Source organism: Trichoplusia ni, chromosome 7, assembly GCF_003590095.1.
Source record: "Trichoplusia ni isolate ovarian cell line Hi5 chromosome 7, tn1, whole genome shotgun sequence".
NCBI lineage: Eukaryota > Metazoa > Arthropoda > Insecta > Lepidoptera > Noctuidae > Trichoplusia > Trichoplusia ni.
In genome coordinates, this window is record NC_039484.1 from 4,728,296 (window position 1) to 4,755,091 (window position 26,796).

Consider the following 26,796-nt stretch of genomic DNA (forward strand, 5'->3'; position numbering starts at 1 on the left):
GAATCCTATTTATACGTTTTTATTTTCAAATATCGATAAAATGGTTACCTTGTATCATCGGACATTGAGTTAAAGAAGTGTGTTTCCGTAAATAAATGCACAATTAAATAATTATTGTTGCTGAATCCCCCTAAAAACGTAGATATCTATATATTTATACTTTTTGCTGTAAAAAAAAAACAAACGAAATACTACAAATTAAACGGCTCCATCAAATTCCCCAACTACAACCTACAGAGTTTGCCCTTGAACATTAAGATTCATCTCACTTTATTATTTATTCAGTCACTATCGATTATCAAGCGCCCGACAGAAGTTCTGAACGTCTGACCTAAGGTCGTTCGGGATCGAAATATTTTTGTTATGACTTTCTCTCTTGACATTGCTTGCTTCGATATTGGTACAATAGGTTATTGATATATTAATGATGTAACGGCTAACTCACGCGTATTTATCGCGAGTGCCCGACTAGTTTCGGACCCAACCGGAGACCCAACCGGATCTGCTATACATTATTATTAAAAATTTCTAATTCAGAGTATTGGTATAATTATAACCAACTTTTCATGTACCTTGGTCAGGTTGTTTATAAAGTCTCCTATCTTTAATTACATTTTTGCGAGTTTAGCCGCGAAACATACAAAGCAATAAAATAATACACTTGAGAGTTTGAATACCACCGATACGTACATATTTTCTAATAAATAATATTAACTGAATTCAACCACAAAATACTTAATAAAATTGCCAAAAAAGGCATCTAAAAACAGCAAATTCAACCAAAACCCAATCACGCGAAATGTCGCCAAGATATCGCAATAAGCGATACAGTTTCATATCCTTAAAGGCAAAGTTTTATGTTTGGAAATTCACAATTTCTTCGCAAATAGAAAATCCCAAGTATCGCGGGCCCGTTAGGACGCTCGCAACGACCAAACTTTGCCAATTTCACGCATTAACACTTTGTTCTTATATAAATTGGATTTATTAAATGGCGTTGGAACATTTTTATGTTGGATCGTTTGAGGATTTTTAAATAGTTTCCTAGAGTTTGTTGGTTGTTATTAGATGTTTTTTTATATTAAACTATCGTTAATTATTTATGGTTTTCATTAGGTTTTATTCGAAATAGATGTTTATTTTAACTGCTCGGATACCCAATTTTCAGAGATCGTAACACAATAGCTGAGTGTTAGAGATTATAACGTCAAACGCGCGACGTATCACGTGTTCAATTCCCGTATAAAAATGCTTGTCTTGAGTACAGACACTTAGACTCATCTAGGTGTCTTCGTGCAAATAGCTGGAATGCTTCTAAAACCCCTACGATACAAGGATTAAATTCACTATGTCGTCTTTCTGTTCGTTTTTCTTAAACTATGTTGTTCAGTTAAAATCTTAATCACATTTTCTGTGTTGTCCAGCAGGTCACAAAGAGTCGTGCTCGGAGGACAGCAAGCCGCACGAGATCAAGCCGAGTCTCGAGCGGCCGCACCATGCGCTGGGCCCGCGGCTACACATCGCCCACAATATACGGACTGAGCACCTGCAAGGTATACCGCAATTTTCATATCATTTATTTGCATTCCACAATGCGTTGTAGGTTTTAAAGTGCAGGCATAAGCTTTGTAGATTTGTGGACCCTGAAGGAAACTGTGAAACGAATTCTACAATGAATAAAGTAGTACATTAACGATCATCATAATCTCAAATGATTATAAGATTCTAAACAACAAAAAAAAACTAGTTATCACTTAATACATTTTTCCACTTATATTTAATGATATTGTATTTGTGCATTTGTTTAGAATATTATGGTTTTTACGTTACAATTATATAATCAAATTTTATACCTTCACATCCCGACTTTTTATGTCATGTTTTCATTTTGAATCACCATATCAATGATCTCAAAAACAAAAGTGATCACGTATGTATTAACGGGCGTTTTATATTCTTCGTTTAATTTCAATTCTGTCTGAGTCAGATAATATGGTAGAGGATACATTCAGTTTTAGTGTAGTCTTGCGCTTGATGACAACTTAACATTGAACCTTTCTGTGCGTGCTGTTTTCTTCCTGTATTTTTTATACAATATAATAAAGTTCATATTACACACGTCTTATAACGTAATTATATATGTCTGAAAATGGGATTCCGAGGATTCAATACAGATTGTGAATATCGTCTACATATTTTCCACTCATCCAGCGACTGTCTCCCGGCCGTCGGCCATCTCGCTAAACATTTGTTTGAGATAGTTAGTGTGTGGAATTCAGTGATTTAACTATTAAGTTTTTGATAGATAGGCAGATAGAGCTATTGGGACATTTACAATACTTGTTCTTTTCTCCAATAACCCGCGTTGGATTTTCGTTAAAGCGGCAACGTTACATCTTTTATCAAGTTAAAAATCGGGATAGGATTTTCTAATTCTTCTGATTTTGTCATGGGTATTTTTTTTAATTTACTCGTACTTAGATACTTGATTTTGTAAGTAATACTTCATCTGAATAATATAATATGACTTTTAATATATATAAATCTCGTGTCACAATGTTTGTCCTCAATGGACTCCTAAGCCATTTAACCGATTATAATAAAATTCGCACACCACGTGCAGTTCGATCCAACTAGAGAGATAGGATAGTTTAAATCCCAAGTTATAGTCGCAATTTCTTTTAACCTCGCGGACGAAGTCGCGGGCAACAGCTATTTATTTTTTATTTTTTTTCATTGACGTCAAAGTAAGAATACTTATTGGCATTTGAAATACAAATACTTACCATTCATAACCTGACTCATGGTCACATGATAAATAAAATGATTAATAACGTAATTATACCTAGATTATCTTGACAAGTAAATTCGCTTTTCTTTAAAGCAAGGTTCAAAATTAAGCGAAATGGTTTTTATTTTTACTAAATGTACGTCGCGCGTCGTAGATTACTGCAAAAGCATAGATTTGCAAACATAAACTCTTCTCGCAACTATGAATCATTACGTACACGATGTGATCACGTGCAAGCAATAGTCAATTTCTCATGAATTGACCACAAAATGTACTTAACCATTTTCGTAGTCATATCATTAAAATTATGAACAATTTTACTGGGACTTAAGATTTCTTACTCCAAGCGATGCCACTTCGAATTCTTTACCTGTTCAATTGTTTTTATTTGATTAAGCAGTATTACCAGAAATTGACTCTCATAACTTCAAATAACTGTTCTTATGTTTTATCAATTGAATTTGAATCTAAACCCTGTATAATAAGGTTTGTTATCAGGTGGCATCCATCAACAACACAGCGGGGGGCACATGGCCACAGTGCCAGTCAGCATGTCATCATCAGCATCAGATAGCGACAAGCCTGCTAAGCAGAAGAGGCATCGGACGAGGTAAGGATATGCTCAAAATCATATTGATGAAAATATCAATAAACCTTTTTGGATAATTCCATTAAGTCTACAAAAATTTAAATCTCGATTTCTTTAAGGCTACATATGGCAATCTTGATAACAATGTCTTAAAATCTTAAACACAATATTTTAAGTGAATCTAATTTACAAGTAAAATTCATTACTATTTAAAAAGTGTTTTGATATTTATTTAAAATTGTTTTCGTGGCGATTCTTCCTGATTTCCGTCGTAGTAGACTCTATGCTTATTAGACAAATCGAATAGTTTCATTGTAACACCTCCTTGTCCTAGGTTCACACCGGCACAACTGAATGAATTGGAGAGATGTTTCTCCAAGACACATTACCCTGATATCTTCATGAGAGAAGAGATCGCAATGAGGATCGGACTCACAGAAAGTAGAGTACAGGTTAGTGATATATATTTTAAGGAATATTTAACGTTGACAAATGAGAATTTGGTTCGTCTTGTGATACCGTATAGTATAGATCTTCAAAACTCCAAAACATACAATAAATAAAAACATTAAAGTACCTGGTTAAAATAACTGTTACTTGTGTGTTTGATGATAGCGTTATTCGGCAGTATTTTCATATCGGCACTAACAAACAGGTGATTTGAAGTAAACAAAACAAATCGCTTACACAGTTATGCCTTTACCAACATCCGCTGAAAATACACAATACAAAAAGTATTGGTCCCGAGCGCTCACCTTGCGCGACTCCCTCTTCGCACGTCCAGTTTAAAAGTTGCACTATACCGATACATTTCACGGCAACTTCTACCTGATCCAACCTTCATGTAACACGAATAAAAATTAAAGTTCCGAGTTATGCTTCTTTAAAAACCTTGTAAATGGGTGGTCGACTCAGTCAAAGGCTTTCGTCATAACAACGCAAGTCATTCGCCTATGAAGTTTTACAAAAGCCAATAAGTCCATATATTGGAGTTTTATGAGTCTTTAACTTCGTGTCTTAAGTTTTATGGGGACCCGGCTAGACGGTAGCTGTGTTTTTTATTGTTCGTGGATGTAACACGTCGTATAAAATACACGGCTAATGCACAATGATGAGTTATTTTTGTTGTATTTTTTAATCCATCGTTTTCGACTGCATACGAAAATGGCAATTTTATTGACTTTATAATTTTAGATTACAAGTTTACTGAGCATTTCATTGAATGCGGTTATTTCCTCTAAACACTGCACATTTTTAATGATCCAACTTAATGTCTTCATCCACGCTAAAATCACAGAGATCTTAAACAATTTTATTTGGATACGTGAATCGATGATTAGTTGTTTCAAATTTCTTTTTATATTTAGTTGTCAATTCACAGTTTACTTCTTGTGTGTAGTTTGTAGTAAACGAACTCCTATCAATGGGCAAGTATAAGTGATCAGCCACTGTCACTTTGTTCAAGCACTTAGTTTCAAGTTAAACTATGCTTTACATTAGACATTAGTCTTAATTTGTGTCGTGTGTTCACTAATATTTGTATTTCGTTAACACCCGTGACATACGGACTATTGGATTATCGAGTGTTTTGTGAGATGTGTTCATCTTGGTCCACTGTGTTAGTGTTAAGAACAAATCTTCTGATCAGTTATAGGTAGGTAAAAAATATTTCAAGTAATGTAGTATCACTTCGCAATAGTAATTATTTATTTGAAAAAAAATATCCCGACAATTTTCACTTCGAGATACTTCTATTGTTCAAATTTGTCCTAAGTTTATAAAATCGAATTTACTTTTATACAGGATACTAATACAATTTTCAAACATATTTTAATTTAATACGAAAAGAAAAAACATTTAAAATTAACTCAAACGTCATTCACTGTTTCTTGTACTAGTCTTGTTGCCCATCCACTCGAGCCGTATGTAAATCTCAAAGACAGTTGTAATCCGTGAAAATTGCCGGTTTATCGTCATAGTTATTAAGGTTTAGTAGTTCGTGAGTATCCATTCTAACTGTTATCGGATATGTGTTGGTTGCTACTGAATGATGTTCATTGATTGCTTCTCGTCTCATGAATATTGACGATCAATGATCATCTAGATTCAGTGGTTGTCATGTTTACAGTTGCATTTGTTTTTAGGAAATGTTTTGGTATTTGGCATTTATTATGTTACTAGATTTTCTAGGTTCAAGATTGTGTTTAAAGTTATTTATTTTTATACTTGTTTTCAAGGAACACAACAAATAACACATTTTTGATGGTAACTGTAGTATAATAAAGTGGGAATGCGGTCAGGAAATCCCAATAACCATGGTTGAGTAAACCGGTACATCATATGAATCCTCTCCATGAAAGTCTTCTTTTAGTCTATACAAACCAATTCTTTTTACATTGAGTTATACGAAAAGATTAAAAACGAATATGGAGATCCATAATACAACTTAAGACTAACATAATAATTAGTGCGACGTTAATGTGATGAATTTAGCACGATTTCAATATCAAGTAACTCTCAACACATCTCGTTTGCTTGACGAACACTTAATAAATTACAGTGATTAAAACTGTTTGACACCTGATAATGGATGAGAAGACACGCACTAGTTTTAGGTAATAATTTTCCGTTGTATATAGAGCTAGCTAGAAGCTGACCAAACAATGGATTCGGAAAAGGCGGGTCACAGATAGTTTTTTGAAATTTCAGCTTATGAATGTAAGTTTTTAAGAGTAAACCTGTCAAATTCGAGCCTTACTCGTTACGGGGGGTTGTATTAAAGATAGAAGGAAGATTTAACAAATTTGCAATAAATCCCTTTGTCAATTCATGACCGTACTAAACGTATTTTTAGTTGTAGTGGAGGTAATTTGTAACTGTCTACCTATCGAGGTTCATGGCATATCTATAGCCTGTTGACTCAGAGTCGGACAAACAGGGCAGCAGAACCTTTGTAATAAGGTTCAGGTTTATCTTGTTTAACAAACTCAAGTCTTAAACAAAAAAACAACTCGATCATAAAGTGAAATCTCAAATTCTTAAATGATGATTGATACCTTCTAAACTTTTTGGAATATTACCAATGTTCGCGTGTATTGACGAATTGACGTCATTGCAATCAGATTTGTGTGAACGACACAGATTCGGCGGTTTGTACATATTACACTGTATTTACTTAATCACAGAGTCTAAGTAAAGCTAAAAAGTAGTAGGTTTACTCGTAATTTGAAAATATTTTGTCTGGGCATTTTAAGGGTTTATTTCGTTTGGCTCCTTCTCTCTCTGGATCCGGTTACTAAACTCCACTTTACTAATTTATACCAAATATCAAAATTGTATCAAATCAAAGTATGGAATTACAATGCACTAGTTATTACCGTGGGTCCAATCCTGAGTACTCATCATCACGCCTAACAGCTGAAGAATCGCGTTCAAAGAATTTCTTCGTTACAGGAAATTTTTAACAATCCTTTCTTGTTTTACCATTCAACTCTCAAAACCGAATACCTATAAAGTAAAGAAATATCAGAAACCAGCCCACATACTTGGGCCTAAACCAAGCTTTTATCAGTAACCATGAAAATAAATATCAATTGATATCATAACTGTTGCTGATATAGTCAACTAGGTTTGGAAAATCTCAATTACTTCCTCTTTTGTTATTGTACCTATTCTGTGGCCTACGAAACTGTCGCCCGATGATACGACAATGATTCTCGTGCAGTATATTATAACACAATAGCTGATCTGTGCTCACCAATAGAAGGCTAGATTTTTATATGGCGTTATGTCGTGAAAAATAATTTGCAATTGGTCGAGTAGTGAGATTACCCTACGACGTCTCAAATTCCCAAAAGTTACCTCTATTGTAAGACTAGTATCGAAATATTGGTGTCCCTCTAGGCGACATTGGTCCCACACAATTACAACGTAAAAAGTCGTGATGTATGAATAAAGCCGGCGGCGGACGCACAAAACAAACACCACTAACCTTTACACCTCGGAGTTTAAAAAAGTAGCGTCGACAAAAAAGTCGATGCTACGCACAATAAATAATAAAACGCGGACGAAGAATGTCACAGTATGGCGTGAAGTGGTCTCGGGGTACAAAACGAACGAAATGTTTGTGTGTTTGTGTGTTCGCCTGTCCGTCGACGGGTCCGTGTGGCCGAAGCGACGCTGCGTTGCAATCAGCTACCGTTCGAGTTTCGTACAGAGCTCTTTGTCTATTCATGAGATGCTAGTGATCGTTTATTTTGTGTTTAGTGATTGTAAAATTATGAATTTTGAGGTAAATTATAGTTGGGTTTATGCTCAGGTAGATGTAGAGCTAAGTGGCGCTTCTATTTAACTGAGGCAATGTTTTTTTAAGTAACGGTAAAAACAGTGTGTGCTGGGAATTTAAAAAGGCAAAAATACATTGACGTAATTTTTGCTCATTTCTTGTCTCCAAGTATAAAAGCATTTTGCAAAAAAATACTTCCCATTTTCCTTCTAGATTAAAAAGTAATGAGGGCTGAAATCAGCTGAATATAATGAACCTTATTTTATGGAACAATATTCTTCCCAAGAAATTAATATTCTATTCTATTTTGAGTTAAAAGGAACATTCAGAGATTGTACTACCTATACTCTATTTGAATTCAAGTACATAAGACTATATTCAACAACCTTTCTAGAAATAAGTAAGTCGTGCTTCAACAAAAGAGTTCGTTGTACAGAGCCCTACTACACCCTCTGTCTGAAACGTTGAAGTTATAGAAAAAGATAGCGCACCAAACGGCGTAGAGCGACGTCTCACTTCCACAAATCCAACTTTAAGAGTTGTTGGTAGGCCTCACGTTAGCTAGACCATCAGCAAACAGTGGTCTCCTTACTATTTACTCGACTTCGTCCGCGGCTCTGTAGTATATATAAATATAAGCGAATAAACACTGCTTCTAAATGTAAGAAACGAGATTTTTCATCTGTTAGGGCTGTTACATATTCTTGGTCATTTGAGGACTTCTAGTTTTTATTTTTGTTTATCGATAAGGAGGATGCCTCTTAAGATTAGAATGGCCCCGTTGATATCCTGGTAGTTATTTTACTATCTTCTTAGTTTTTGAGATCTAGAAATAGCGCCCAAAGTTAATGTGTTTTCTTGTATTCGATAGGTAATACTTACATTTTTGGTCTTGATCTCAGCATTTTCTTATCACAATAGCATTCGGCTTCAAATTCCTATGCATTAAATTCTCTTGTCAAAATGTTATTTATTAACTATGCTCATCCGAAACGGATCGATCAACGACATTAACAAAGGTACAAAAATACATTGTATATAAAATATCAAATGACTACAGCTTTATTTATAAAAACGTGGGCGCGTAGACATGCAAATAGCGACAAAAGTAAATATTTAAAATATTGTATTTCCATGCAGAAATTCGACATGGTATAGCAACAGACTGTTAATGAATTTAATAAATACATTTAAGCGCTTCTTTTCTATTTTATATTTGTTTAAAAAAGAATCCCGCTTCAATGAATTTAATTCACCAACATTGAAGTCTCAGGCATGCCTAGACTCAGGAAAGGCATTCGTGGATTACACAAATATTTTAACTCAAGTGTTACGACCGAAGTCATTCAGATACTTCGCACTGATTGCATTATTATGTGTCGAAGGAGATTTGTCTATATGAAAACTGACACTCGTGACTATCTATGTCATAACGAGTTCCTTTGGGTTTCTGAAAGCATGTTAAGTGGATCCGGCTGTTAATATCACATCCTCGATTGTCGTCGCGGTTAGTCAGACGCAAGAAAAGTCTGACAACCTGTCTAACTAAGGGATACCTAGGTAACTGGGTTGAGGAGGTCAGATAGGCAGTCGTTGTAAAACACTGGTATTTTAGCTGTATCCAGTTAGACTAGCAGCCGATCCCAACATAATTGGAAAAAGGAAATGAAATGAAATGAAATTATTTATTCTGCAAATAGGATATTTTTTATCACTTTTACATGTCTTTCAGGCTAGGATGGTGATGGAAACTAACACACCTATATTTTATAACATAGTAGTAGGTATAATTATAATGATGGCAAAATCCGAACCGCGCCCTTTATACTACCGCTCGCCTAATCTTGTTTTATAACTCGAGAACAAAAGACGATCGGACATCCTACCGTCCGTCGCGACGGGTTTAACACGTCCATAAAAATATTATAACATGGAACTTTGCTCGCTTTATCTATAGATATGGAAGAAGAGGTTTTTTTTGAAGTTTTTTAAAACTGCCCCCCAAAATTTTGACCGGTTTGCAAGAATTTATCTTTGAATGCGAATTGTTGATAATTTGGATAGTCACAGTTTCGAAGTGGAAATGAAAATTCGTGATTTTTTAAATGAATTTTCCATTTTTTATTTTATGGTAGAAATTGGAATACGATATTTAGTTGATGAAAGATTTGTAGTAAATTCCTAATTTTGTTTTTTTTTCTTATGGCAAAACAGCGTAAACACAAGAACTATCTGGATACATGAAATTGAGTAGTAGCTATTCGTTAAAACTCGAGGACGGCTGGATTTTGTTTTCGAAATAAATTATAATTTGGTTAAAATATCTAAATGCGGAAACGACTGACAATCGCAAGTAAATAATTGAAAAAAACTACACAAAAAGTTAAAACCGTCCACGCATAAAAATACAAAACATATAAAATGCAAAATCGTGAATCCATTGAATTTTTACTCAGCACATCGCTCCACTACGTTGCTAAAATAAAAATAAATAAAGCCTGTCGCCATCCCGGCTGTGTCGAATTTTGTTTACCAAATCCCTTCATTATTAAAAAGATGTATGGCCGTAGTGTTGTGACACTACCCGGTGCCGACATCGATAAAAATAAATGGTACGCGTTCCCCTCATTCGATATTCTCAACGATTAGACAGTTAAATGGTCGCCGGGTCCGTTACATGGGAAATCTTTTTCTATCATTAATTATTCCGCGGGTTTTTTAGTGAAATACTTTTTTTTTAGTTTATCGAATGCAATGCTTTAATTGTATCGCGGATGTCAGTGATAGACGCGAACGAATTTGACTTATGAATATTTATTTTTGTTTCTACTTTTATTTGGCATTTACTTAATTCGTATCTAAACATGAAAAGACTTTTAAATACATTTAAATCTAAATTAATGCTTTTCAACATCCATAAAACACATATTTAAGTGACATAATTAAACAATAACTCCAAGATCATGATGCCATATCTTCAGAAGCCTGTTCAAAACTACAAGTTTGGATAAGGCTCTCTCAAGGTTCACACCTAAGTCCAGTCCGTTGTTTCAAGTAGAACAGAAACTTAACACAGCTCCAACATAAAAAAAACTTAATTTTATTGAAAGCTGCATTACCCCTTACGAAAAACATAATGATATTGGGCAACGTGTGGCCGCCCTCGCCACATTAACCGGCATTAGCATGCCGTCCGCGTCGCGATATTAAGATTTATTAACCCAATAACTTAGAGCCCAGTGGCCACGCTTAGCTCAGAACGTGTTATGTTTGGGTATTTGACTATTATGTTACTGTTAATTTAGATGTTGTGTTTTAGAATTGGTTGTGTAAAATTTCAATAATGTTTTGGTGATTTTAAAAATGTCTTCTAGTAAATCATCTCCTTGGTCGTATCCTCATTTGATCACTCGATTGTCTTCTACATTCTATACCACCTACTAGACTAGTTTAAGTTTTTATTTTGGCTGTAATAGTTTATTCATATATATAAAATGTTAGTGTAGCTACACATTTTAAAACAGTTAAACTTAATTTCATGTAAAACAACTGATAATGTGTAAATTTCTTTGAGATGTATGTCGGATAACAACGATTAGAGTTATGTAACAAAAAGTTAAGATATGCAATTAGAAATGAAACAGAATTGACGACAACCTACAACATTTGCGTATCTATTGTTCAATTATTAACCTCATGCAACAAAGACCGATCCCATCCTTTTACACAAAATATCTATCAGATCAACAAATTCACTTTATTATTATAATATGAAACGATGAATCACAACAAATGAGGGGCATTAGTTAAACACGCAGCGATCATAATAAAATATATTAACACCTGGATCGAGTATCGATCGACAGGTGACGCTTTTATCGATACTTTTTATGAATGGATTAAGTTAATCACTAATTTGCATTTTATGATTTTATTATAGTGTTTATGCCTTTGTGGTTTTTTAGTGGTTGGGAAGTTTAATATTGTCGTCTGCTATTAAATACCTAGAACGCATTCGCGGTTCTATGGTTTTTTAAATTCAACCGCAGTCTATAGACATTAGTGTATTTTTTTCTATTAATTTTATAATTTTTCCAATTTTTTAATGTATACAGTGTGATTGTATTTTACCAGTACACGTACGACGGTTTTTTTTTTTGATAATCCTTGACATTCAATTAATTTTACCCATTACCATTATTCATAACGGAAAGAAAAAATTGTATCACATAAACACTTATCACAATAAAAGATAATGTTGCCAACATTAGCTTTTATCCCAAAAAAATGTACCCCGAAATCGAGCCGTACCCCATATTACGGGGATTTAGATGTGATTTAGCATTATTTGAGGCTATTTGCAATAAAATTGTATTGAGGATCAACGAGTGAGTTAATTTTGCTGGCAACACCGGGGGTTTAAGTAAGGGTCAGTGTTGCCAGCATTCCCAGGTGGGTCGTCGTGTAATAAGAAATGAGTGATCATTTGTTTCTTTGCTTGCTAATGGTTTTTGGAGGGAAGAAGTGAATTATTGTTTTGTTGGTAGCACTGATTATTACGAAATGTTATACCTACAAGGTAATATGTATAATACTTCCTTAAATAGTGCACTAAACATATGATTGAAAAAAATATCATTGAACTTACTTTAAACCTTAACTATAATCTTTCTAGCAAATAGTATATTTTACGCATATTGCATTATCTTTAGTCAATTATAGGCAAGAAGGTAGGTTTAACATCTTACAAATTCACTTCTATGAATCCATTATCAATAGCTTCACTCGATTCTTCATTCAAATCATCTCCTTCTTTTGCACCAGCCTCCTCATTAGGCGATCTACTTACTTATTTACCCGTTAAATTTCATTGAAATTGCAACGTGACATACCAATATCACTATGACCGGCACCTAATTCCGGCCCCCCGTTACTTGCAAGCTTTCTCTAATCCCTCCTGTATATTGACTTTTAAATCTGTACCATCACACCGGGGGAGCACAGCTACTGTATTATTAATACGGATTACAATTAAATACAGTCATGTTTTTAGTTGCTTATATTAAGTTTTTTATGTATTATTGCACAAAACAGAGAAGTGTGGAAGAGTAAGGGGGAGGCCTTTGCCCAGCAGTGGGATCTAAAACAGGCTACATAAAAAAAAAAAATGTATTATTATGAATGTTGGATGAAATTTATTTGTTTTGTCTGTTCTAGTGGGATTATCTAGTTGTGTTTTGAGAGCTGTTGTATCGTCGTTTTTGGCTGTTTTGGCGTGTTAAGATTGTGTTAATGAAGTGAATTGATTAAATTTTTGAATTATGTCTAAATTTGCAATTTATTTTGGATTATTAATAATTTTGCAAAGAAAGTTGCTATAGACTTTCGACGACACTCATATTATGACATTTAAATTGTTATTGGTATTATCTTGTTACAATAGCTACGTGCCTATTTTAAAATACCCAAAAAGTAGTCCGAGATTAATTTTAACAAATTAATAATTTACACATGCCAAAACTTTATCTACAAGAATTCCAAAGTCCTTAAAAATTCATTAAACAAACATTCAAGGCCTCAAATTTATTCATTTATGATTTCCAGACTCCAAAATTACTCTCAGTAAAGAAAGTACGCCATTAGCGAACGTTGTCATGCGTTTTGTCGCAGTCAGAACGTCAGACGGTACACACGAAGTATATTAAACCTCCCAAGGGATCCTCTTTGTTATGATGTCCTGGTACCTCACAGCTGTCCCTGTTTTGGGTTAACTGACTTTTAGTTTATTTATTTGGTTTCTTTGCTTTATTTTGTACGAAAATTTTAATTCTAGTGATGGATAAATAAGCAAACGTGTTTTTTAAATTCAGATCCTTTTGGTGCTAAATTTCAAATTGGCTTATTCGTATACCTATTTGTGCCTTATCATTATAATAAAAATCGTCCAATTTAGTGTTTTACAGATTTTTGCATTTATTTGATTAAGTATTTTCATTAAATAATGAAAAAAAAACAATCTAGTTTTAGCATTTCACAGTTATTTTCCTTGACACCTTTTAAAAATCATTGACCGAAAATTTCAAGAAGGGAAATATTCCCGACCAAAATAATTATGCAAAACTGAAAACCCAGCAACTGTCTAAGAAGGACTAAACAGTAATATAAGGCGTATAATGAAACGTTTCCGAGGCTCCATTCAATTTGCGCGCAACTCCAAAGCCGGCGGATTACGATCCGACTTCAACGTCAGCAAATAATTAACTTTTCATAAACGTTTGCTTTAAGATTTTCTCTTAAAGTCCGTGGATGAAAATATTTATTAAGAGTTATGAAAAGAACGACTTTTGAGTTAGGGTTACTAGAAGTTAGACTAAAGAAATACCTACATCTCGGTCTTCTTTTGTATATCTTTTGTTGTAGTATTTTTCATCTGAAGCTGAAGAAGATTTTGTTGCAATTTCGTGTGATTTTCCCTCTGTTACCTGGACTGTTTTAGGCCTTAGGCGTAGACAAAGACAAAAAAAGATAAAGAACGTGGTGATCGCAAAATTCCTTTGGGTAGTGAGTTCGTAAGAAGTATGCTTATTTTTCTTAATCATTTTTCCCCTTACCGATTTAAAACGCTTGACAACACTCTTTGGTCTAACTATGTGCTCAATAAAACGAACTTAGTATCTCAGACCAATTTCTACTATATCACTTATAAACTTAGCGTCAACAAATACCTAAAAAGTAGGTAATTTGTTTTCAACATTACAGGACACTTGACTTCTAAAATGGTTTTTGCTATAACTAAAAGAGGCTTGAACAATTAAGTTTGATTAATTTATTAATTTCGCCGACATACATACTTTAGTCCTGATTATTTTTTTCTTAATTTGATGTTTTCCTTCATATGATTTTTCACTTCATCTTTTTACCGGATTGAAGCAATGGGTTATTTTATTTGTTTTGAACACGTTTGCCGTAAAAATTATGAAATTATCTATGCTCTCTATAATTAAATGTGTCAAGACGTATCGAGTACATCGATAATACACACTTTTCTAATGTACTTAAAATGATAAGTACAGTAGAAAAGTGTGTATGTTAGTATAAATAAAGAATAGATTATAAATTATTTACAAGAGGAGTTACAAGTAATATTTGGTACTGCGTGACAGAATTGACTTTTACCTAGAAATCTAAGATTTATTTAAACCTATTTATTTTAATATATAAAACAACCTTTTAAATTACAATCACATTTTGTTCGATAAATGCAATTCTCGAAGTGAAATTCTAGATCTAGTGATTTGCCACAGACTCGATAAAAACGTGCGAATATGTGTCGATATCACAAACATAGAAGGATGAATATTTACGAAAAATAATATTATAAATGAGAATAAAATAAATACTGTGATTTTTTGTCTCATAGTTGAGCTTACGAAAGTGCTACCTGATGTCTTCATTGAAAATGAACAAGTCCACAGCAGCTTGACAAAAATGGTTTTAAAATTATATTTAAGTTTCAAATATTATTAATTTATATTCCAACAAAATTAACTTTAAGCGTCCTGATTAAAACACAATAATTTTTCGGTTATCGATAAACGCTGTCCCAACACTAAAAGCGTCACAGCGTTTACGCGTGCGCGCGTATGTATCGAGCGACGGACTATGTACTCTCTACAATATACATACGCGGGGTGGAACGGTTCACATACACATACGTATACACTAGGTAGGTAGGTACTAATCGAAGATTGTAATACAAGGAGGACGAATTAATACATTTTGAATCTATTTGGGAATTTGTAAACGTTGTTTAACAATTGACGATCAAAATGTCTTATTGAGGGGATCTTATTTTAGACTAGCTGTTGCCAGCGACTTCGTCTCCGTGGGTAGAAGATATAAGTTATGATTTAGGTATACCGGCCCGGTTTTTTTTCACATTTTCCATTGTAGCTTAGCTCCTATTAGTCGCAGCGTGATGTTATATAGCCTATAGCCTTCCTTAATAAATGGTCTATTTAACACAAAAAGAATTTTTCAAATCGAATCAGTAGTTCCTGAGATTAGCGCGTTCAAACAAACAAACTCTTTATATATTAGTATAGAGTATAGATAATTCAGTTAAGCACACACTAAAAATAAAATACATTAAAGCAAAAAAAAACAAAAATGAGAACAGTTTATCCATGTAAAACACATCGTAAAATACAGATATATATAACTTTTACATCCAAAATAGGGAAAGGATAAACGTTTTACTCCGGCACTAGGCGATCGGCGCCGCGTCGTGCAAATTAATATTTACGACTGAAACGCCAGCCGAATACAAACCTTATGTTTATGAAAAATACAGAAAATTCGCACAATATTGCAAAAATACTAGTTTAATAGCGTTTTTGATGTTCCATTTTTTTTAAAGGGATTGGACTGCAGTTACATCTTTGTAACGAGTTGATACGCAACCCATATCTATACCATTACATTTTAGAAGCGTAGAAACAAATAATGTTAGAATATTTAATGCAGGTAATTGCGTTTTACAAAATCTATCATCTCTACTATTTGAAGTTTCAACAGAATGGCTTTGAATATATCAGTATTCATGATAAAGGAACTCATATTCGTGTCATACCATAATAGTCTGAGCTTTAGATTTTTTAAGGTAAAGGTCTCGTTCGAGGCTGAAAAGTTAAAAGGTTAAGTTGTTTAACTGTTCTCTTACGTGGATAGCTTAATTATTATCTGTTATATTATAATATTTAACGATCAAAATATTGTGTAAATGTGCTGTGGAAAGCCCCAAATTTTGCTATTAAGCTTGGTCTAAAAGAAGAAAAGAAACAGGAAAGACATGAATCGGCACCTAACCGCTCCACATTTCTTGTCAAACTTGTGGCACACTTCGACGATCAGACGACGATCGCATCAGCTTAATTGGCTACCAAAAACGACAACAAAAATCTCGAAAAATCCTACAACTTACTTCATGAATTTACTGTAACAGATGCAAACGTTCTATACCTACAACATTGTAGTCCGGTGAAGCGGTCAAAGATAGAGTTCTACTGGAACCTAGTTGGACTGGAAACATTGAACACATGGATCTGTTAAACGTTATCTTACCTATACTTAAAATAGTTATTATTCAAAAACCTCCTAGCCTCTCCTGCCAGCCTGGTAGCAACAGGCCACCAGCCGGCTACCGTGACACTATGTTTGTTCATCTAGTTAGTACTTACTCCGCTGGCGCAATTTATAGGCGCCATGCTTGCGCGTGCGTGCTGAGCTCATTATAACGTAGTGAGTCATCGTCTAGGAGGCAGTGGAGAAATAATGATTTGATGGTTTTGGACACCTTTGAGTTTGAAATCATTGTTAATGATTGTGAGTTTTATTTATGTGTATTAAAAGAATGAAAATTTTAGTTCGCTTCAAGAAAATTGATTTTCAGTTTTGGAGACTTACATTTTTATTCTTTATTTATCCCATAGGATCAAAACGCGATACACTCGCGGAAAATACAATGAATTTACAATTATTGTATTGGAAAAATGCTGGGGAGAAAACGTCAATCAAATTGCCATTTATTCATCGGTCATTGTAAATTGCGGTATTGGGACCGAGGTCAAGAACACTCTTTCAATTAAATGATAATGTAGCAATACTTATAATATGGAGATGCATAATTTATTAAACTTTGTTATAGTGGACGAAAGAGGTTTTAGTTGTATTTGTTAGTGAAAGAATCAAAATGATAATTTTAGTAATTTATTTAATGTTTACAAGGACCAGATTATATGAATGGGTTCATTCAACAATTGAGTATGCGTGTTAATCTAGCAAATGGGTAAAGTACTGTTCTCCTAGATAGGCTAAAAAATAGCCCGTGTTTAGGAATTCGAACTCTTCTCTTGAATATACAAAGTCCCAGTAAATATCAAAAGCGGTCAGTTGTTTTTGTTCCGCTTCAAGATATTTATATTTCAAACTTATTTAAAAAGACAGCCTAATAACCCTAAATAACCTAGTTCTATTTTCGGTAACATTTCGTGAATTCAGAAAGATGTGCTAATATTGATCGTGAGACGGATTTTGATGCATGTTAGTGCATAGCTAAATGGTAGATTAGCACTGAAACCGTAACTAGTTCGTAGTGAGTTTGAACCTAACCTAGTTGTATACAGAACTGGGTTATCTAGACACATGTCAACAGTAACTTTACTTGATAAATGAGTGGTCAAAATAGAACTTTGTTTTTGCTACGCGATAATTTAAGGATTAAATAATAATGTTTCTCAAGTAGTTCTACTTATAATATTTATTATAATCGTGATTGGTGGTTTTATTTCATTACTGTTTTTATTTTCGATATTATTGATATAAATGTTTGAAATAAATAGAAGCCAGTCTTGTTATAAATGACTACAAATAAATTAATAATCAATTGTATTTAAATTTAACTAAGCTAAGGACTACATAAATTATTTGACTTTACACAATTAAGCCTTTTATGTATTTTGTCTGAATTATCTACTTAAACAGACGACAGATAGGAAAAATCACGTCGAAAACTTAAATTTAAATAAATAAATCTCGATATAAATTTTATTAAATTTCTCCTCCGAGTTGCAACATTTCACAATGTATCATAAAAATATTAATTTTTAATAAAAGCATGTCAACTTTCTGAAATCAATTTTGGAACAACGATTTATTTTTATCAGCGTTTTTCCAGCCAGTATTGATTTATTTTTCGTAGAGCCGATTTTTAAATCATCAAACTTTGATTTGAGGAATAAATATGGCCGTTTGACATATTTTCTATACAAAAGCTGTCAAAACGGTTATTGAAAAATCGGCCCTAAGTATTTTTCTAGCCAGTATTAACGGTAGCGTGCCGGTACACCCAACGTCCGAGGTGCAAAAGCACGTTCAGACACGACACACAAACACACAGCGCTAACTACAAGCTCACGACCAAAACTCGTGTTTATGAAACTGTATTCCTACAATTAGAAGTTCATGAAAATATTCACGGTTGCACAACAGTTGCAGTGATGTTGGATTTGTTGAAAAGTTTGAAATGTTTGTTGAGTGAGGAAATAGGGCCGTGAAGTATTTGAATGTTGAGTGACCATGCAAATATTGCAGATATTTTGTATTATTTTGGGTTGATATTGTTTCGAGAATGCAGCCTGATTGATCAACAAAGATCGTCACCCAGTAGACGCCAGAGGAAATAAATCGTCGCCGAGATCGTCCGCGGTGAAGATGCTGTGATGATCTAGTCTGATATGCACGTGGCTATATATCGCGAAAGATAGACCGGTCTGCAAGAAAAAGGGGTAGGACTTTTTCCAGCAGCGGAGACAGACAGACAGTTATTGATGTTGATTTAGAACTTTCCCATATCATACGTAAATATGGTCATCGTTATTATTCGATATCCTTATGCGGAATAAATGTATGTACTTGGTCATGCTGTGGTCAATACCAATTAAAACAAGAATCTGTTTTACCAAAAGCCATCTTTAAATTGCAAATTTCATTTTTACGCCCTCAAAATGTATGTTTGCTTTAAGAAAATTCATTACTGGGTTAAGTTCGCCTTTTATACATACGTTTATATCATTTTCTATGAATAAGTATTCTTTGTTTCACGAAGACACCCAAACTCGAAACGATAAAGAAATCTCTTTTTCGGGCATCGGTCAGAAAAATCGGCCACCTCTATCCGGGATTACGTCTCGACCGTCGGCTATTACTCCTTGCGGCTCTACCGTCGCTACAGAGTGAGTCCGGTGCCCCTGGGACCAAACTACATGCGGATGTTTAGCAAGATTAATGAAAGTTTACAATATTGTGATTTGTGAGTTATGTAGCCGATCTTATTGTTTTGCGGTAGAAGTTAATTTTGGCCGGTTGGTGGTGTTGTGGTGTTTGTATGGTGTAAGGGTTGCTGTGATTTTGGTATGGCTAAGTGAAGAAGTAACACAAAAGTATTGACCAAAAAAGTGGGTCTTTTTATTGAATTATTTCACTGAAAAGTTATCACGAATATAAAAATTGTAGGTATTTTAAAAATAATGCATGGTTGGCTCACACCGCGGCATCGGCATTGAAAGCGACGTAGGCGTCAATATAGGGAGGTGGAGGCAATATGGTTTTTGGGTAATTTAGTCTGAAGCAATAGAGGGGGGAGAGGAGCCAAAGATACATTTATCCTGGCATTCCCACGGAGACGGGAATTACCGCGGGCTGTAAAGTTCACGTGGACTTAGTCGCAGGCAACAGTTAGTGTACTATATTATTACAATGTTAGCAAACCAAATCTCCTAGATATGACAGTCTAAATTTCCTATCTTTTAATCAACTTGTCAAACCGTCTAAACCTAACAAAGTGAATAAGTATTCCTGTCTTAAACAAATACAAGTTTTACCTACACTTCGGTTTTCACACCCCATTTGTTTACAAAAGGCCAGCGCAAACAAAACCGAAGGAGTCTCGAAGCGATCGCGGATCCCAGCCGAAACCATAAATAATAGAGTTCTGTAGGTGACAGTTGCCAAATGAGTATGTCTGTCTCTTTTGCACAGTTGTCTCGCTCTCGCGCGATTAGGTAGCGGTTGGTGATAAGCGGAAGCGGACAATCTTTTTTGTTCAGTTTAGGTAGGAAACAGTTCTGTAAAAACTCGATTTTAGTAGTTGATTGAAGTAGTCATAATAGGAATTGTTCATGAAAAACCTTCGCAAAATTGTTTAGTATGGCAAAATATGTACATATGTGGGGTAAGAAACATTTAAAAATGTAGTTTGGTAACAAGTTTCGCTAAAAAAATACCTAAAAGATGCCAAAGTAAATAGCTACTGTAAAATTAACGAAGTATAATATAATTATACTTAAACCATTGCGATTCATTTCGCAATTCGAAAAGATTGACAAACGGTTAAGATAATTCTTAACCCAAAACACAAACAGTGAGAATTTAAAAGGCATTTGATTTTAAGGACTTTTTTTTGTACTTCATAATATGCATTTAGAAAAGAAATATACTACGTTTAAATAGGTCCTTGCTTAACTATTAATTAGTCTAATTACTATGCATAGTAAAAAACAAAGTATTTAAATTAAAAAAAAAATATTCAAACGTAGCGTTTTTCAACTCGCTACCGGTTATCAATAACCTACCACCTTAAAATACATTTTTAATGGCGGTGAATCCATGTGGCATGGCGGGGTTACTTTCGCATTGTTTTAATGCTGTTTGTTGTTAATGTTATGCCAGCACTATGCCATTGTTACTTGTCTCGCAAAAACTGGTTCGCGAGTATTGCAATAAAAATGTTTTTTTAATGAGATCGGAATTGAATGAGGTCGTCATTGCTAATATGAATATTATATGTTTAGTTTTTTGGGATTGTCGGCTTTTGACGTTTTAATGAAAGTGGTGTTGCGAGTTGTATTCATTCAGAAACTGTTACTTTGATTCGTTACGTCATCATCGCGTCAGCTCATGATAAAGGACTCGGAGGTCTTTAAACTAGTCGGACAGTTTGACTCTCTTTCACCACGGCTCATGGAGAAGGACTCTAGTTGGGTCCGAAACTAGTTGCGTAATAAACGTGAGTGAACTGATTAAATCGTTTAATGATGACTCATCCTCACAAAAGTTCTCCGCGTTTCTGGTTATTAGTAAATATTCGTAAAACCTTAAAGGATTATGCAAATGCCTCTCGAATAATTATTACATAGTCAGGAAAATGCATTAGATATCAACGTACAACATACAACAACTTCTACCTATGATATTACATAGGTATAATATTGATTTCTAAATACAGATATCTACATAAATATCTAAAACATAGGTAGGCACTCTAAAATACTTATATGAATATTTAGTTGTGTCCATACGACATAATGTTTCTACCATTTACGCTTTGTCTATGTTCCCGCGAAGGGTCTTGAAAGAAGAAAATCATGATAAATAACATCAGCTCATCCGGATTATCTGAATCAATAAAATTTCCTGACAAATGACGTGCGATTTACACCAAACCCCTGTACAATCTACCATGCAATATATGAATCGATTAATATGGCCGCAACTTTTAAGGTCGATTTTCGTTTGTTATCAATATAACAGTAGATGGTGCACAGTAGAACGATTTCTATAGGTGTAGTTTGATAAATGATAACCATGAAAAGGGTTGGTTTGACCTCTGGGGTTTCTTACTATCCTTGATGGTAAGATTTCCGTGGTTAAGGAAGAAATGTTGGAGCAATCTAGAGTATTTATTGTTTTGTGATATTTTTAAAATCGGTATTAATACGAAACAAATTTAAATTTTCTAATACATTAATTTGTGTGTTGCATAAATAGTTTTCCATGTTATAAAATGTGTTTCTTCTGTGATAATCTAGTATTTCTGTGTTCGATAAGACATGCAACTTTGAACTAAGTGTACATTTATCGAAGATCTCACAGACAGACATTATAGTCTTTTTTTTTTGGTACATATTGTAAGAATTCAATTTAATCCCTTTACTAACAATCTATCATTATATTTTGCCCCTATAGGTTTGGTTCCAAAACCGCCGAGCCAAGTGGAAGAAACGTAAGAAGAGCACCAACGTGTTCCGTTCTCCTGGCGCCCTGCTGCCTTCACACGGTCTACCGCCGTTCGGGGCTGGTGACGTCTGCGGGCCCGGGGTGTTCGCCGATAGACCTTGGTCGATGCCAGCTGGTGAGTAACCTTAAACTGTATGTAACACCCCCGGAGCATTGCCTTTTTTGTCATGGTACTTCATCTTTGGGGACAGCATCTTATTCGCTGACAAATCCGGGTTGATGCCAGACAGTGAGTAACAATACAAACGTGTTTAACATCTCGGGCGTCTTGCTAGCCCTTCATTACACTGCACGCGCTGTATAAGTTACGTTGACGATTTTTTTTTTGTAAAACTTGTTACAATTAAAAAGTATTGAAAAATACGTGAAAACATGAAACTTCTACGGAAATTAGTGAAATTGGGTCAAATTCATGTTTAATCATCATAATATGCATAATAATATTTAAAGAATTTGTTCCCTTTATAAACTCTTTCCAAATGGACAGTATTCGCAAGAGCGCCTCATAGCGCCATCTATGTTGCTTACCGGTAACTACTTAAACAAATAGTTCACGCCGGACGAATTAGATGGCGGTAAGAGCACTTGTTTCGTTGAATGAAGTGTAATAGAGTAAATTGAGCCTGATGGTGAGTGAATAGATGTAGTTTGTACAAAATTAATACTTACGCATAATAACCAGTGTCAATTAGAATCAACTAAACACAACTTACTAAGCTAGCGCACGCGCTTGCTCTTTTTTCTTTTTCTTTACCTTTACTTAATAATATTAAGTAATATTTTCTGTGTTTTAACACCAATTACTTATTTATTTTAATATTAACATGGTTTAAGCCGATAGACAAAAATACATAGCCAGTTAGGCCGGAGATACAAGATCATTGTAAACAGACCCTTAAGACAAAACACTCTAGACTCAACTACAAGAGACTTTTGTCAACGAGTGAGACACAAAGACATACACACAACATTACATAAACACTATTCATCTCCACTTCCATTAAAACAAAAAGCCCTCAACTTTCCAGGTCTCGGTCAGCTCTCCCAGGGCGGCGTCTCCATGGGCGGGTTCGGGGCGGGCGGCCTCCCGCAGCTCGCCGCCGACCTGAACCCCTCACTACCCATCAGCTCCGTCGCCTCAGGCCAACCCTACCAGGGGCATTACCCGCTCAACTCACTTGGTCAGTATAATAAGACTTCATTCATTCTTATACGCTTAATGTGAATAATATTTTACAGAGGAATATAGAAAAAAAATGATTTGACAAAAAAGTTTTTGATATCAGGCACTAAAAGTAAAAGTTCTAATACAGTTCTCGGGATGTGAGTGTAATCTAAATTTGTTAAAATATTTTTGGCGAAAATTACAATTAAGATTTTGACCAAAATGTGCCAAAGTAATGAAAAATTATTCGTCAAGTTACTGAGGGATGTGGTTGGAATGAAAATCTAATCGTAATAATTTTTGGCAAAATCACAATAAGGATTATGACCAACATGTGCCAGAGTAATAAAAATTAATTTATCAAGTGCTCCTATCAGTAATCTCCTTAAAGTAACTTTCGTTTAAGGGCCAATATCTACATAATAGTCCTGAACTCTGTAAAACAAAAATTGAATGAATGAATGAAAATTAACAGTATGCAAACATCAACCCGTTTAAAATTGTTCCAGGTGACACGATGATGTCATACTGCAACAACATAAGTCAGCAACAGCAGCAGTCCGGCGCGCTCGAGGGGTCTCCCACACCGCCGCACATGCACTGCGCAAACAACAACGCGTCACCCACCGCCTCCGGTTAGTGCCAACAGTTCTCATAGTTTAGTCACAAAGACTGTAACAAGTTAAGATCCTCAGCAGTGGAAGAATGCGTGAGCTTAATAAATTATGTTGCACAGTTATAAAACGGCTTCAAGTATGAAGATAGACATGTGTCGTATTATTGGAACAGCTAGAACTAAAGCAAAGATCAAAAACTAAGTAGAAAGGACAAAGTAGATTCTTAAAAATGCAACTTTATTTAAGTAATAATAACTCCAAGTCGCCATTGACCAAAAAAAAATTGCAGATCTCACCCCCCATTCCACCCACTATTCCCACTCTTTATATCAAATTTGTCTACAATTTGCGCAAAGTCTCCGTCTCACATTTGGACCATTTATAAACGTAATTGCATCTTCTATAGGTAACGGTGGAGAGCCTCCTGAAGAGGAGGTGTGGCGCGGACACAGCATCGCTGCACTAAGGCGGCGAGCGTCCGAGCTGTCGGCTGCGATCCCGCCATACCTGCAGCTCAACTACGACGCACACAGCCCGGTCTACTGACCGCATAACCCTGTCTACAGACCCTTCGGCCCCGTTTGATCACGTTGTTCGTTGCACTGTTTTGTTCAGTGCGCCGTTTTGTTCAATGCGCAGTTTTGACAATGCGGCGTTCTAACAGTGCGCCGTTTTGTTCAATTTTGATTTTAGTTAAATTTTTTTTGCAACTGTCCTTTGTAGGATCTGACAGTTGTTTACAGCATTTTGCTATTGCTGTTTAGTCTTTGAACTGCCAAATAATATATTTTTGATCAATATTAAGCGTAATGAACAGATGAGCTTTTCTAATAACGAGTATACGACACGAAATACGTTTTATTAGCAGGGATTTACGTGCAATATAGATGTCCACGGAGTTTGTATGGCATCCTAACAAACTTAGTGTTTTGAAATAAACCTAAATGTTGTTTTTAAAAAGGTTCTCAAACAAAGGCGTGACAGGGATTAAAAAGGCCACAAAAACAGACTCTACATTAAAAAAAATCTTTCTAATTGTAAAATATTAAGTCCTCAACTAGGACGACATTTATAAATTACAATTTTTTCCGAAACATTATTCTTACGATAAAATTGTGAGCTGTATTCGAGAAAATACATGTATACGCATTCGTACAATAATAAATGATAGTTTAATTGTAAGCTATTTATTGTTTAAGTAACAAGTATAAAGTATTAATTAGTGTTAAATAGCAATTAATATTATTGTATTTACGCAAATTTGTCGTAATCGAAGTTATACATAGATTGTAGGTATGGATTCCAACATTCCAAATTCAGATAGATTTATTCAAATAAAAATACTTTTTAAATCGGCCTCTGGCATAAAATAAAATAAAATTTAACGTTAAAAAGAGGCAATCATTTTTCTTGTTCCAATTTCGAATCTCAAGTGACCGTTATTTCAGTGTTGCTAGTTAAAAAACTGCGTTCATGTCTATCAGCCTGAGTCCGAATTTAAATGATTTTACCACATACCTAGTGCAGCTAATATACAATATTTTATGCAATAGGGAATGTGATAGTAATTTTAATGTGTCATTAAAGCGAAGTTTTCCGAAATATGGAAAGTCTGTGTATCTCAAATGGTTTATTATAGACTACTTACATAGTTATACGACAAAGGAGGGTAATTTAAAACAGTTCGTGACATTATATTCCTGGCGGGTTTTCCAAGCTGCTATGTGGAGTAGAAAAGAAATGATACAGGATGTTTTATTAATGAAAAGTTAATGGCTTTGAAACAAAACTTTTTTGTATTCCGGATCTGTTTCTAACCGAGTGCCTGCCACCACGTTTTAAAATAATAATATTTCAGTTGTTGAAGCATGACAGACAGACAAATGGCATAGAGTCTCCTTTGTCTGAACGTTTCACGAATGGGGTGTTAAGTAGTAGTCACAATTGTCATTAAACCTTTTAAAAACGCTTCATTGATTAAAAACATGATGCTAATAATCAACACAATACAACAACTCATTTATTCGATGTCTAAGCACATTTTGAATTAGGTACATCATCAGTGTATCTTGCTATTTTCTTTTCATTAATTAAACACTGTATTATTAAGTAATCCAGACCTTAAAAAAGTATACGGCATTTCGATCCAAAGTATGTTTTACGTGTGTAAATGTATAGTTAGGTATATTCAATATAGATAAAAACAAAATAACGGTAACTCGTGGCCACTTCTATTTTTAAACTTGGTTTGAATTGTTCCATTATAGTTGAATGTGGTTGACAGTTCCTATACGTTTCGAGCTCCGAATTTTTTTCTATTATTATTTTTATATTTTGTTTTATTATTATTTTTTAAAGGTTTTCCGTCCGTTGTTTTGTGTGTAAGTTTCGCTTTTATTAATAAGATTATTTTCGGAGCCGATTTAGGTATTTAGAATGTCTTACTTTTAAGCTTATTTTACTAATATTCTGTTTTGTTTTTGTTTGTCTAAACATACTTTTCAAACTAAACAATATTTACATTATTACGATATTCTGTTTGCCTGGTAGGTACTATATTTCAGCTTTTCAATGTTTTGGAACGTAAACCGCAGTACATCCACAGTTAGTGTATCTACATTTTTGACAAACAGAAACAGATTTAAATTTATATTTTAAATTACAATCACCAAAGGGAATCTATCTCATTTTGGATTAATATAAAAGATTCTTGAT

The 26,796-nt window shown here is 34.4% G+C and overlaps 1 protein-coding gene across 1 annotated transcript in view; it reads left to right on the forward strand.

Annotated features, from left to right (window-relative positions):
* LOC113496057 (homeobox protein orthopedia-like) overlaps positions 1 to 24,691 on the forward strand; it is a 30,609-nt gene extending 5,918 nt beyond the window's left edge. The window contains exons 2-8 of the mRNA XM_026875139.1: positions 1,428 to 1,553; positions 3,290 to 3,401; positions 3,715 to 3,832; positions 22,249 to 22,414; positions 23,328 to 23,480; positions 23,974 to 24,099; positions 24,488 to 24,691. Coding sequence (XP_026730940.1) covers positions 1,428 to 1,553; positions 3,290 to 3,401; positions 3,715 to 3,832; positions 22,249 to 22,414; positions 23,328 to 23,480; positions 23,974 to 24,099; positions 24,488 to 24,627 — 941 coding nt within the window. The 3' untranslated portion in view covers positions 24,628 to 24,691. The remainder of the gene's footprint in view (positions 1 to 1,427; positions 1,554 to 3,289; positions 3,402 to 3,714; positions 3,833 to 22,248; positions 22,415 to 23,327; positions 23,481 to 23,973; positions 24,100 to 24,487) is intronic.
* The last annotated feature ends 2,105 nt before the right edge of the window (positions 24,692 to 26,796 follow it).